General features: G+C 36.0%; 1 protein-coding gene across 5 annotated transcripts in view; it reads right to left on the minus strand.

Moving 5' to 3' along the window:
- g6pc1a.1 (glucose-6-phosphatase catalytic subunit 1a, tandem duplicate 1) overlaps window positions 1-12218 on the minus strand; it is a 210142-nt gene extending 197924 nt beyond the window's left edge. Inside the window, 6 exon segments of one of the 5 annotated variants that reach the window (NM_001003512.2) lie at window positions 2256-2905; window positions 5841-5956; window positions 6710-6815; window positions 8413-8522; window positions 10511-10730; window positions 12111-12218. In NM_001003512.2, coding sequence (NP_001003512.2) covers window positions 2397-2905; window positions 5841-5956; window positions 6710-6815; window positions 8413-8522; window positions 10511-10728 — 1059 coding nt within the window. In that variant the 5' untranslated portion in view covers window positions 10729-10730; window positions 12111-12218 and the 3' untranslated portion in view covers window positions 2256-2396. 5 annotated transcript variants of the gene reach the window in all.
- Between the last annotated feature and the right edge of the window lie 1235 nt (window positions 12219-13453).

Here is a 13453-nt window from a genome sequence, read left to right on the forward strand (position 1 = left end):
TGACAGTAATAAGCTGAATCAAGCTGAAGCTAACTTAGGTTCAGCAGCAGGACAATGATTCAAAGCACACCAGCAAGTCCACGTCTAAACTGCTAAAGAAAACCAAAATAAAGACTTTGGAATGGTCTAGTCAAGGTCCTGACCTAAATGCACTTAAGATGCATGACCTTAAAAAGGTGATTCATGTTTGAAAAATGACAGTAATAAGCTGAATCAAGCTGAAGCTAACTTAGGTTCAGCAGCAGGACAATGATTCAAAGCACACCAGCAAGTCCACGTCTAAACTGCTAAAGAAAACCAAAATAAAGACTTTGGAATGGCCTAGTCAAGGTCCTGACCTAAATGCACTTAAGATGCATGACCTTAAAAAGGTGATTCATGTTTGAAAAATGACAGTAATAAGCTGAATCAAGCTGAAGCTAACTTAGGTTCAGCAGCAGGACAATGATTCAAAGCACACCAGCAAGTCCACGTCTAAACTGCTAAAGAAAACCAAAATAAAGACTTTGGAATGGCCTAGTCAAGGTCCTGACCTAAATGCACTTAAGATGCATGACCTTAAAAAGGTGATTCATGTTTGAAAAATGACAGTAATAAGCTGAATCAAGCTGAAGCTAACTTAGGTTCAGCAGCAGGACAATGATTCAAAGCACACCAGCAAGTCCACGTCTAAACTGCTAAAGAAAACCAAAATAAAGACTTTGGAATGGCCTAGTCAAGGTCCTGACCTAAATGCACTTAAGATGCATGACCTTAAAAAGGTGATTCATGCTCGAAAAGTCTCCAATGTGGCTGAATTTCAGCAATTGTGCAAAGATGAGTGGTCCAAAATTCCTCCACAGCGCTGTAACAGAATCATTGCAAGTTAACAAAAATTATTGATTGCAGTAGTTGCTGCTAAGGGTGGCTCAACAGTTATTGTCATCTATGCCCTCTTCATAAATTTAATCTTAATTGTATATATACATTAGGTTTGGTTTTGGAAATCTGCTAAATTTAATCCACTTAGTTCTGATAAACCTGGGTAGATAAATCACATAAAAAAGCTGAATCAAGCTAAAGCTAACTTGGGTTTAGCAGCAGGACGATGATTCAAAGCACACCAGAAAGTCCACTTCAGAATGGCAGAGGAAGCCAAAATGAACACTTTGAAGTGGCCTAGTCAAAGTCCTGACCTGAATGCATTTAAGATGCATGACCTTAAACAGGTGATTCTTGCTCGAAAAGCCTCCAATGTGGCTGAATTACAACAATTCTGCAAAGATTAGTTGTCAAAAAAGTCCTCCATATATCGCTGTAACAGGCTCTTTGCAATTTATCAAAAATGCTTGATTGTAGTAGTTGCTGCTAAGCGTGGCTCAACCAGTTATTGTAATTAATGCCATTTTCATAAATGTAATCTTAATTGTATCTCTACATTAGGTTTGTTTTTGGAAATCTGCAAAATTTCAGGCATTTTGTTCTGATAAACCTGGGTAGAAAAAAGAAAACCAAAATGAAGACTGGAATGGCCTAGTCAAAGTCCTGATCTGAATGCAATTAAGATGCATGATCTTAAAAAGGCGATTCTTGCTTGAAAAACCTCCAATGTGGCTGAATTTCAGCAATTCTGCAAAGATGAGTGGTACAAAATTCCTCCACAGCTCTGTAACAGAATCATTGCAAGTTATCAAAAATGATTGATTGCAGTAGTTGCTACTAAGGGTGGCTCAACCAGTTATTGTCATCTATGCCATCTTCATAAATTTAATCTTATTTGTATGTATAAATTAGGTTTGATTTTGGAAATCTGCTTAATTTAATCCACTTAGTTCTGATAAACCTGGGTAGATAAATCATGTCAGTAATAAGCTGAATCAAGCTGAAGCTAACTTAGGTTCAGCAGCAGGTTGATGATTCAAAGCACACTAGCAAGTCCACATTTAAACTGCTAAAGAAAACCAAAATGAAGACTTTGGAATGGCCTAGTCAAAGTTCTGACCTAAATGCAATTGAGATGCTGTGGCATGACCTTAAAAATACCACAATTCTGTGGTTCCAAATTCCTCCACAGCTCTGTAACTAACTCATTGCAAGTTATCGAAAGTTTACTGAAATTTTATTTTAATTGTTTGTATACATTAGGTCTGTTTTTGGAAATCTGCAAAATTCCAGGCATTTTGCTTCGATGAACTTGGGTAAATAAATCATGTCAAAAATATAGAGTAAGAAAATTTCTAAAAGTTTCTGAAAGATTTGTTTTTAAATAAAAATGAGACTATTTGATGAGCTTTAATTAGAGTTTTTATGACATTTTGTAGCCACCCGTTGTGTACCTGAGGTATTTTAGTTAGCTTCAACCATTGAATTTGACCTGAAATTAGTTTTGAATGGCAAGTTTTGCACAAATATATCCACTACATGTCCTTCTCATGCTTGCTTTTTTGTGTAATCCAGTACATGATTCCAGGAACAAGTGCAGTGGGAAGCAGCAAAGCCACAGCGCTTTTGCAGAACGACAGAAGATAAAATAACTGGCTGCTGGAGGAAAATGTCATCTTATCCAGAAGCTGCAGCAAAACCAGTGATACACCAATACATCCAATCCTGAAACAAATGCAAGTGTGTTTCTTACTACTTCCTGGATCGTAGTGAGACAAATGAAGGCCGAGACCCAGGCCGAAAAGGGTGCCCATGTTCCTCAGCAGGCTGGCGAACGGTGTGGCGTCCATTAAAACCCAGGCTGGATTTATGCACCATTTCTGGGCTTTCTCAAGAGTCCAGAGCAGATCCACACCAAGAGCCTTCAGGAGCACATAAAAGCCCACAGCGAATGACAGCAGGAACAGCGTGATGCTGAAGTACTTCTTCAGACTCGCACTATAGATCCACTGCACTCTGGAGAAGGTTTCTGCTACAATTATACCTGGAAATACAAGACCAGAAACTGTAAGAGCATCTGGAGTAGACATAAAACACTTTTGAGAAGGGCTGCATGACTATTGTAATGTTTTGTTTTTTCGCAATATATTTTAGAACAAGTCACCTGGGGCCTCATGTATCAACGCTGCGTACGCACAAAAACTTTGCGTACGCCAGGTTTCACGCTCAGAATCGCTCACGTTTGGATTTACTAACGATGAACTGAACGTGGGAATGTGTGCAGCTCCACGCCAGCTTTATGGCTGGCGTACGCACATATTTTTGTGCGTGTTTGTTTTTTTTCCATTGGCGACTCCTAGAGGCAGTTGTGTTAAATTGCACTCTTCAAAGTGTCTGAGCCTTGCAATGGCAGCTGTATGAGACGGGTTCATCTAGCAGGTATATAAGGTTTCCATACCATACAGTTGACCAGCCAAACATTGCGCAATTTGCAGCGGTCGCCTGTTTTCCCAATGTAATCTGAGCTATCTACTGCACACACATTGCTATAAAGACACTATCTGAAGATGAATTTGCATGCGTGAATCAGAAACATTTCTATTTAATAAATGTGCAAATAAAATATGATGCACAAACTTATTGATGATTCCTACTTGTCTTTCTCGTGATAAATAGTTGGCAAAATCTGATATGTAGTGGGGGGGGGGGGGGGGGGGGGGAGAGAAGAATGAGTTCATCAGACGCTGGATTCGATTTGAGTTCATGCTCAAACGTGTCAAAACATGATGACATGCGTTTTACGAGCTGCGCCACTGAGACTGCTAAGGGTACTGCAGCATTTTACACCTATAAATCACACTATTTCTTTTTTAATTCACTCAGTGCGATGTTCAGACCCAACTGTGTTAACCGCATCAGCTAAACTCTCCCACTCTATTATTTTTTTTTTGTTGTTGTTAATTCCGGAGGACAAACTTGCAAATCCTCCAATTCACCTCCAATTCACATTCTGTTCAAAGTTTCTCTTATTGCTTGCTTTTGCCGTTGCTTTTTCGTTGGGTTTTGCCAAAGTAGTCATTAGCATATTCATACGGGGGAGGAGGCAGGGAGGGGTTTTGTGCTCGTGCATGTTGCGCTCAGTTTCACGTTCATTCGAATGTACAAAGAATATGCGTGAGATTCGGCGTACGCAGTGTTTCATAAATCTGATTTTTTTTCTGCGTACGCAATGTTTTAGTATGATTTCCATGCAAGTCTTCGTACATGAGGCCCCAGATAATTTGAACAGCTCTATTTAGAAAGAATTCATCATTTTAGATTAATTAGGATTATTTTGTAGGTTAGTGCATCTGCAAAGCATATAATAAACAAAATGGCAAGCATACGCAGTAAATTCTGTGGCCTCATGTATCAACTCTGCGTACACACAAAAACTTTGCGTATGCTAGGATTCAGGCTTATGTTTGGATTTGCTAACGATGAAATGAACGTGGGAATGTGTGTTGTTCCACCCCAACTTCCTGCCTGGCGTATGCGCATTTCTTGTGCGTGTCTGTTTTATTTTCATTGGCGACTCCTAGAGGCACTTGTGTTAAATTGCACACTACAATGTGTCTTTAAACCGTGCAATGGCAGCTGTATGAGACGGGTTCATCCGCATGTCTTGCAGGTATATAAGGTTTCCATCCCATGCAGTTGACCAGCCAAACATTAAAGGGCAATTTGCAGCGGTCGACGGTTTGCCCAATGTAATCGGAGAGATCTACTGCACACACATCGATATAAAGGCGCCATCTGAAGATTAATTTGCATATGTGGATCGGAAACATTTGCATTCAATATATGTGTAAATAAAATAAGATGCACAGACTTATTAATAATTCCTACTTGCCCTCCTCGTGATGAGGGGTAGGCAAAACCTGATATGTAGCGGGGGGAAAAAAGAAGAATAAGTTCATCAGACGCTGGATTCGAACCAAGCTTTCTTTTGCATGTGATTCCCTCATAGCAAATAATAGTTAAAGATTAGTAAAGAGTATTAATATGCAGTTGCTATGGAAGCCCTCAGGTTTATGTCAACATCCACTCCAAAGGTGGAAGCAAATGGTCAGACTTTCATTGATACCTAAACAGATGCATTTGTCTCAGTGGATTCAATTGCATGGATTCATTATTCTTAGAATAAAAATACCCTAAGAGTAACCATGTGAGATGGCTGATAACTAACTGAAAATCAAAAAATAACTGATAACTGGCTAATTTTCAGATGGTTCATTTCGCTGTGGTGACCCTAGATTAATAAGGGGACTTAGCCGAAAAGAAAATAAATGAATGATCGGCTAATTTTCAGCTCCCATATTTTCATCTTCCAGGTTTAAAACCCCTTAACTGTCACTGTCCCTCCACCAGGACACTTTTTACATCATTAAAAATAACTGTTTACAAATTTACATAACTTTTTTTGCAATTAAATCATAATCCAATCATGATGAAGACTTCTGAATAAATATTTTACCAGTTTTTTGTTACATAAGAAAAGTAATAGATAAAAAAAAACTACTTTCACCCTACAATCTGTTGGACTTTTTACGGTTACACTTTCAAACCATTATACTGTAGTCTAAACATAAAGCAATCATGACAAACTATAAATCATTTGAAAGCATAACATGTCTAGTTTCCAAGTCTGGTGACTGATTTTGATATATATTACTGAGCAACAGTTATTTGTTAATTTGTAACAAACTTACTCATCGTGAAAAATTACTTTGCTACAGCAATCCACATGTGAAATTTTGTTAAAAGTTTTTTAGAAGCTAAATTCAAATCAAATACCACCAAACTTCCCATACCACTATAGAATCATGTCCACTTCACAAATATTGTCAAAAGCATGAAAAAATACAGTTCATACGTGCTCAACAGATCAAAATGGGATTGGCTCTAACCATTTTGGTTTCAAAAAAGAGGAAACTTACCTGAAATAACTCCACAGATCACTTGGTGTGGGAAATGAGCGGCCAGATACACTCTAGACATGCAAACCAGCAACTCCACCAAACCCAGAAACATCCACAGCATCAACTGTACAAGTCTGAAAGCAGACATAACTGTGATGCTATTAAACTATTAAAGAGACAGTTTACACACAAAAATACTGAAGAGCTGAAACTGGTAATTCAAAAAATGTCAAAAATATCCAAGTTGGTTTAATTTAATGATAATTTTGTAATAACGTTGTAGAAAAACAATAAAAGATTTACATTATATAAATAAAAGGGTGATGCGGTGGCGCAGTGGGTAGCATAATCGCCGCACAGCAAGAAGGTTGCTGGTTCGAGCCTCGACTGGGTCAGTTGGCGTTTCTGTGTGGAGTTTGCATGTTCTCCCTGTGTTAGCGTGGGTTTCCACCAGGTGCTCCGTTTTCCCCCCACAGTTAAAAGACATGCGCTATAGGTGAATTGGGTAAGCTAAAATTGTCCATAGTGTATGTGTGTGAATGAGCGTGTATGGATGTTTCAGCTGGAAGGGCATTCGTTGTGTAAAAAACATAAGTTGGCGGTTCATTCCACTGTGGCGACCCAAGATAAATAAAGGCGCTAAGCCAAAAAGAAAATGAATGAATGAAAGTGCTTGAGCTCCTGCCCTTTTCTCTCTTGGAAAGAATGTGCCCCCTCAAAATAAAAGTGCCCCCACTATCGCACTCCTGCCCCCTCCTCAATTTCGCACACGAATCATCACCTCCCCCCACCCCCCACTCCTCAACTTTGAAAGTCCTCCCCTTGACAGGTCTCTCCACATCACCACCCAAGTTTATTAAACATCTGTTTTCTTGTCTCAGTCTCACCTGTAAATTAAAGGAGGTAATTTTCTTTCAGCAAGGATTGAAAGCAACGCTGTGATCATCACATATCCAACAGCAGCAGAGCCCATGGCATGACCCGACGGGCTGCCTGACAGAGAACCAGACAGTGGTTAATGTCAAATTTTCCTTTAACAAAAAAATAAATAAGTAAATAAAAATAAATAAATAATAAATAAATAAATAAATAAATATATATATATATATATATATATATATATATATATATATATATATATATATATATATATATATATATATATATATCAACTAAAGTACATCAAAATATCCTTATTTAATAATTTATAAAATTAAAATAATATTTAATAAAATACAAAACAATCAACTTAATATGACCAGAAAGAATGACAATAAGGCACTAATTTATAAAGTATATACTTTATACATTATATTATAAAGTATATGCTTCATTTTTAATATTCATTTATTCATTCATTCTTTCATTTTCTTGCCAGCTTAGTCCCGTTATTAATCCGGGATTACCACAGCGGAATGAACCGCCAACTTATCCAGCAAGTTTTTACGCAGCGGATGCCCTTCCAGCTGCAACCCATCTCTGGGAAACATCCACACACACACTACGGACAATTTAGCCTATCCAATTCACCTGTACCGCATGTCTTTGGACTGTGGGGGAAACCGAAGCACCCGGAGGAAACCCACGCGAACGCAGGGAGAACATGCAAACTCCACATAGAAACGCCAACTGAGCCGAGGTTCAAACCAGCGACCTTCTTGCTGTGAGGCGACAGCACTACCTACTGCGCCACTGCTTCGCCTCATTTTTAATATACAAAATACAATTTAGAAAGGAAAACCGATTTAAAATAATAAAAAAGCTATTTTAGTATGTCAATAATGACAGAAGTATTAATAGTACTTAGAGTATTAATATTTAAAATATATTAATAATTACAAAGTTTAATAAATTATTTAATTTAAATAAATATCTTGTTTTAAATAGTTTTGATAATGCACTTATTTATAAAGTATATACTTTATACATTATTTTATAAAGTACACGCTTTAGTTTATATTTACAAAATAAAATATAAAAAGAAAAACTGATTTAAAGCAGCTACACAACTATATTAGTATGTCAATGTTGTAAAAATATCATTATTATTATTAATATTTTAATAATTACAAAATCTTATTCACAATTTATTTGAAATAAGTATTTAATAACTCAAATTTACTAAATAAATAAAATGTCTGAATGTTTTACAGCAGATACAATTTTTTCAGGTTGTCAGGGCAGATAAAACCAGCTTAAACTAGATAAAACCAGCAAAATGGCTCCGCCAAAAACACCAGCAGCCCTTTAGATATCAAGTGGGATCATTTATGAGTCTTTTCATTTATGAGGTCTAGAGTACTAGTTCTAATTCAGGTCAAGAATGAATGAATGAAAACTGTCCAGCAGCAATATAAGCAATATTACTAGTAAGTAATATGAATGACTTCATTGAGAATCTACCCTTGATCTGAAACATTAAGATAAGCAGAGAGCAAATCCATTTCCACATGAAAGATTAGAACTGCAATCCTGGCCTGATTGCATAAGTGCTGGTGTACGGAGTAGCAGATTTTATATAGAGATACAGCTGCCTTTCATGCATGGCGTAATCATTCATAAATAACCTGCAATAAATATTGTGCTATACCTGGTCCAGTTTCACATGTCATGGAGAACTGTTGCAGTTCGGGATGTTTCATTGAGCCATAAAACTTAGTTTCATGCACCCACCAGTAAGGCCTCTCACCAAACAGCACCCTATGAAAATATCAGAAAATAGTGTGGAAATGCATCAGCAAAAACCATGTTAATCTTTTATTTAAGTGTAAAAAAATCTTTCTCCCTTAATTTTTTAGTTGAATCAAATGAACTTTTCAAGTCATCTCAACTTAAATCAGTCAAACCGGCTAAAAAAGTAACATTAAACTTTGTATAGCTAAAAAAAATGTAGCTGAAACCTGATTAACTTAATAAATTAAGTTAAAGTAACAATAAAGCAGTTCTTGTCGTGACTTTTTGTCATATAATGTTTTACAGTGAAAAGAAAGTACAAAGATTATTTTATATTATTTAAACACTAAAAGGAAAATGTTTTGTCTTTTTTATTTAGTTGAGAGTGACACTGTGGCTCAGTGGTAAGCACTGTAGCCTCACAGCATAAACGTCGCTTGTTTGAGTCCCGGCTGTGTCAGTTGGCATTTCTGTGTGGAGCATTGTTCCCTGTGTTAGTGTGGGTTTCCTCGGGGTGCTCCGGTTTCCCCCACAGTCCAAAGACATGTGCTATAGGTGAACTGAACAAACTAAATTGGCCATAGTGTATATGTGTGAATGTGAGTGTGTATGGGTGTTTCCCAATGTGCTGGGTTGTGGCCGGAAGGGCATCCGCTGTGTGAAACATATGCTAAAATAATTGGCGGTTCAATCTGCTGTGGCGACCCCTGATGAATAAAGGGACTAAGCTGAAGGAAAATGAATGAATAAATTTACTTAAACTTGTTATCCTTAAATAACTGACTGTAAATCAGAAATACAACAACAAACAAATAAGGTCAATGAAAAAAATACTAAAGCTGACATTGAATTAAAAAAGAAAACAGATTTAAAATTCATCCATTCATTTTCTTGTTGGCTTAGTCCCTTTATTAATCCGGGGTCGCCACAGTGGAATGACCCGCCAACTTATCCAGCACATTTTTACACAGCGGATGCCCTTCCGGCTGCAACCCATCTCTGGGAAAAGAAACTTAATTTATAATTTAAAATGTATGAAACTCAAATAATTATACTAAAATAATTCTAAACAGTTGAAGTAAAATTGATGTAATAACTACTAACGCATTTTTGTTATTACTAAATATTGCTACATGTAACGCATTACAAATATTTAGCTTATAATCTTTCTGATTAAGTGGCAAGTTATTATGTATCTTCTACATTTACAAAAATAAATATGCAAATAAAGGAAAATAAATAAAACTTCAAATAAATCAAAAGTAAAAAAACAAACTATTTGGTTGGCAATTTTTATCAGAAAAAATTAGATATATAATAAAAAAAAAAAAATAAAAAAAAAAAAAAATATATATATATATATATATATATATATATATATATATATATATATATATATATATATATATATATTTTTTTTTTTTTTTTTTTTGATAAAGCACCAATTCATTACGAACCTAAAAATTGACAACAAATGTATGTAAATAAAGGAATACTATTTCAATAAAATTGCATACAGCACAATTTCATCATTTGTTTAAAATAAATCATTGCATTATTTACAGTTAATATTAACAGAAAGGAATAAGAAATTTTCACTATATTGAAAATTACTAAAATAAAAAAGTAATGAAAAAGAACAAATAAAAACAGATTTAAAATAATAATAAAAATATAAAACAATTTATTTAAAACTATATTTAATAAATAACCCAAATAATGCATGAATATAAATCATGTACATATTTATTTATATATACAGTGCTATGAATACATTCTCACACATCTCTCATTTAAAGTCATATTTTCTATAGGAAGCTATACAATATTATATTTGTGCCTATACATTAGATTACTCAGTAACGAAGCCAAATCTGGAGCTAATCTAACAAAATAGTTTACAATAACAGTCCAAAAATTAGTAGCATTTATATGTGTGGTGTATGAATGTTTATTCAGCTTTAGTGAGTTCTCTCTTTAAATCTAAATCCATTAAGCTTTGAAGAAGATCTCACCACTTTAGGACGAGGTTCAGCCAGTCTCCAACCACGGCCACCCAGATGAGTTTAACAGCCACATCTCTGCGCAGATGATACCAGACGGGGAAAAACACAAAGAAGGTGGTGTGTAGATCAGCCAGAGAGGAGACCCAGTGAAACACGCTCTCATAATCCTGGTATTTGATCTGTAAGTGGACGGCCAGCTCCACACCCCAGCTGTGAAGAAGATCCATCTCTGTCCAGACAGGCACATCAATCAATTGATGTGATTAATTGATTGATTCAATCAATCAATAAATCAATCAATCAATTCATTAATTCATTTGTTTTCCTTTGGCTTAGTCTCATTAAATACACACATTTTCAAAAGGATGTCAAAATATATAAAAAAAGGGCCAAATAGATATTGTATTTGCAATTTGCATAAATTTGTATTTGCTAATTTGTATAAAACATAATTATTTAAGTTTTTTTTTTTTTTTTTAAATAAATACTTAGATACATTTATTTTATCCAAATTAGAGCTGCACAATATATCGTAGTCACATCACAGTTGAGTTTGGATTATAATGTATCATTTGCATGTGTTTTTGTGGCTTGTGACTGTAAAAAAGATTTTAAAAGCATTCGGACATATGAAATTGTACCATTTGTCACTCTTGTAACTATTAATTTTACTAAATTGTTTTTACAATAATGACTACACAGCATTAGTTTACATTTGATCATTCAATTACTGTATGTGAATACTGTGAGGATCCTCAGAAAACAATTCAACACTGTTTATTTCATTTGTGTCTTTTTACTTATTGTATTTAGCTATGCTTTTAGATGGTTTACTCCTCTACATAATCATCCCAATCAATCTAAAATAAAACATTCTTTCTAAATAGAAATATTTCAAAAGATATTCAAGTCATCTGGTGAAATTGTCTCCTTATCGCAATATATATAGCAGAATAACAAAATATAAAAATGTTAGATTTTTCCAATAAAAAATAAATATATTTTCTATTTTTGAAATAAATATTTGCATTTTAAATGTTTATAATGATTTTAAACAACAAACATACCTTACATTGGAAACAAACAACAGAAAAACTGGCAATTGTATTTTTATATATAATATATGTACGTACAAATAGTTTCTACAAATAAACTATGGTTTAATTAGTTTAAGTTAAACCAGCGGGGAGGAAACCCACGCGGACAACATTCAAACTCCTCACAGAAACACCAACTGAATCAGCTGAGGCTCGAACCAGCAACCTTTTTGCTGTGAGGCGATTGTGCTACCCACCGTGCCACCCTACAGTACATACATAGACTAAATAAACTAAAACACGTTGGGATATTTTTCTATATCAATATATCAATCAATATATATTGATTGCCACTGTAATCGACAAATATACAAAAACAATTTGTACGATACCTTTGTAAATTGTAGACCTTCACCTAAATATTGTGAGGTTTTAAAAATGCATGTCCTTGCTTCTGAAATCCATTACTATTTGAAGTTTGACATTAAAAGCTTTTCAAGACATGTTTAACTGTACCTCACAGTCACACAGTATATTTAGCATAAATGTAAGATATATTTTAAAACATTTACCGTAAGGTGCAGCGATGGGGATCAAACTGGAGCCTGTCAGGCTTTGTCCAGCCCTCAGCCCTCAGTCATGCTCCACTTGGACTTTATTCAAGGCTGCACTGGTTTGGTTTTGTTTGCATGTGGGCCCTCCATATCATAACCCCTGACCTGCGATGACGCAGACGGGCCAAACACTGATAAAATGATGAGTGGACACTGTGGTCTCTTTTAAGTCTGTGATGTCACTGCAACGATGATGATTATGATGATAAGAATGATAACTGGCACAAGTGATGCAGATGATCCCCTTTTGATGCATCTGTCTGGCTCGTGATCCTGTAGATGGGGAAAAGACAGCATAACATCCTTTGAAATATATCAGATGATACTGAATGATACTAATAGTAAAACAATTCAATTGTTTATTTAATATAAATGTTTCGCATTTAAACACACAGTTCAATCTAAAACGAAAATCATCATTTACTAGCCTGACTTGTTCCGAACCAGGGGTGCATTTCCGAAAACCATTGTTAGCCAACTAAACTCGCAATATGTGTGGTTACAAACATAGTTGGTTGATTTGGCGTTTCCCAAATCCATCGTTCCAACGAACATTCACAAACTCCTATGTTTGCAACTACACCTCTGGAGCTGTAGTTAGAAACATAGTTCCTGGCTGTGTTCTATTCCCAGTTATCCGCCCTATTCGTTTAGAACATTCTAACATTTAAACTTGGAATAATTTAAGAAAGCATTAAAGTCATCTCTCTTAGGTGTAATTTGCTTTCAAAGTATTTTTACAGTTCAGATTTAGCAATCTTATGGGAAACATCCATACACACTCATTCACCATGAACAATTTAGCCTACCCAATTTACCTGTACCGCATGCAACCCAGGCTCATTCTGGAAACGTAGCCTCGCGGATGTTTCTGGAGACCCGAAATACGTCCCGGGAGGCACGTATTTGTGCAGTTTTTGTTTTCACGAATCCACGAGAGGCCGCTGTTCCCGCGTAAAAAGCAGACGGAAGCCGCTGTCGAGCGACCGTCTGTCCGACTGGCTGAATGACTGAACGATTGACTCGGTGGCTGGCCAATCGGCCTACCCGGCCACCCTTCTCCTCCTCCTTCCTCCCTAAACCCAAGCGACAATTTATGAAAGCCGTGCGAAAAAAGAAAAGCCTTCGCCCGATTTTGACCGCGATTTCGGATTTCGCCACATTCTTGCCCCGTTATTTTTTGGATTCTGTTTTTTGTCTTACCTGACTTCTGGAACAGCTCTTCCCAGGATTCAAACCTGGTCTCGAACGCTGCCTGGCTCCTCCACTGGGCCTCCGCTCCGCCGACGTAACACGACGAG

This window comes from Danio rerio, chromosome 12 (assembly GCF_049306965.1).
Source record: "Danio rerio strain Tuebingen ecotype United States chromosome 12, GRCz12tu, whole genome shotgun sequence".
Lineage (NCBI taxonomy): Eukaryota > Metazoa > Chordata > Actinopteri > Cypriniformes > Danionidae > Danio > Danio rerio.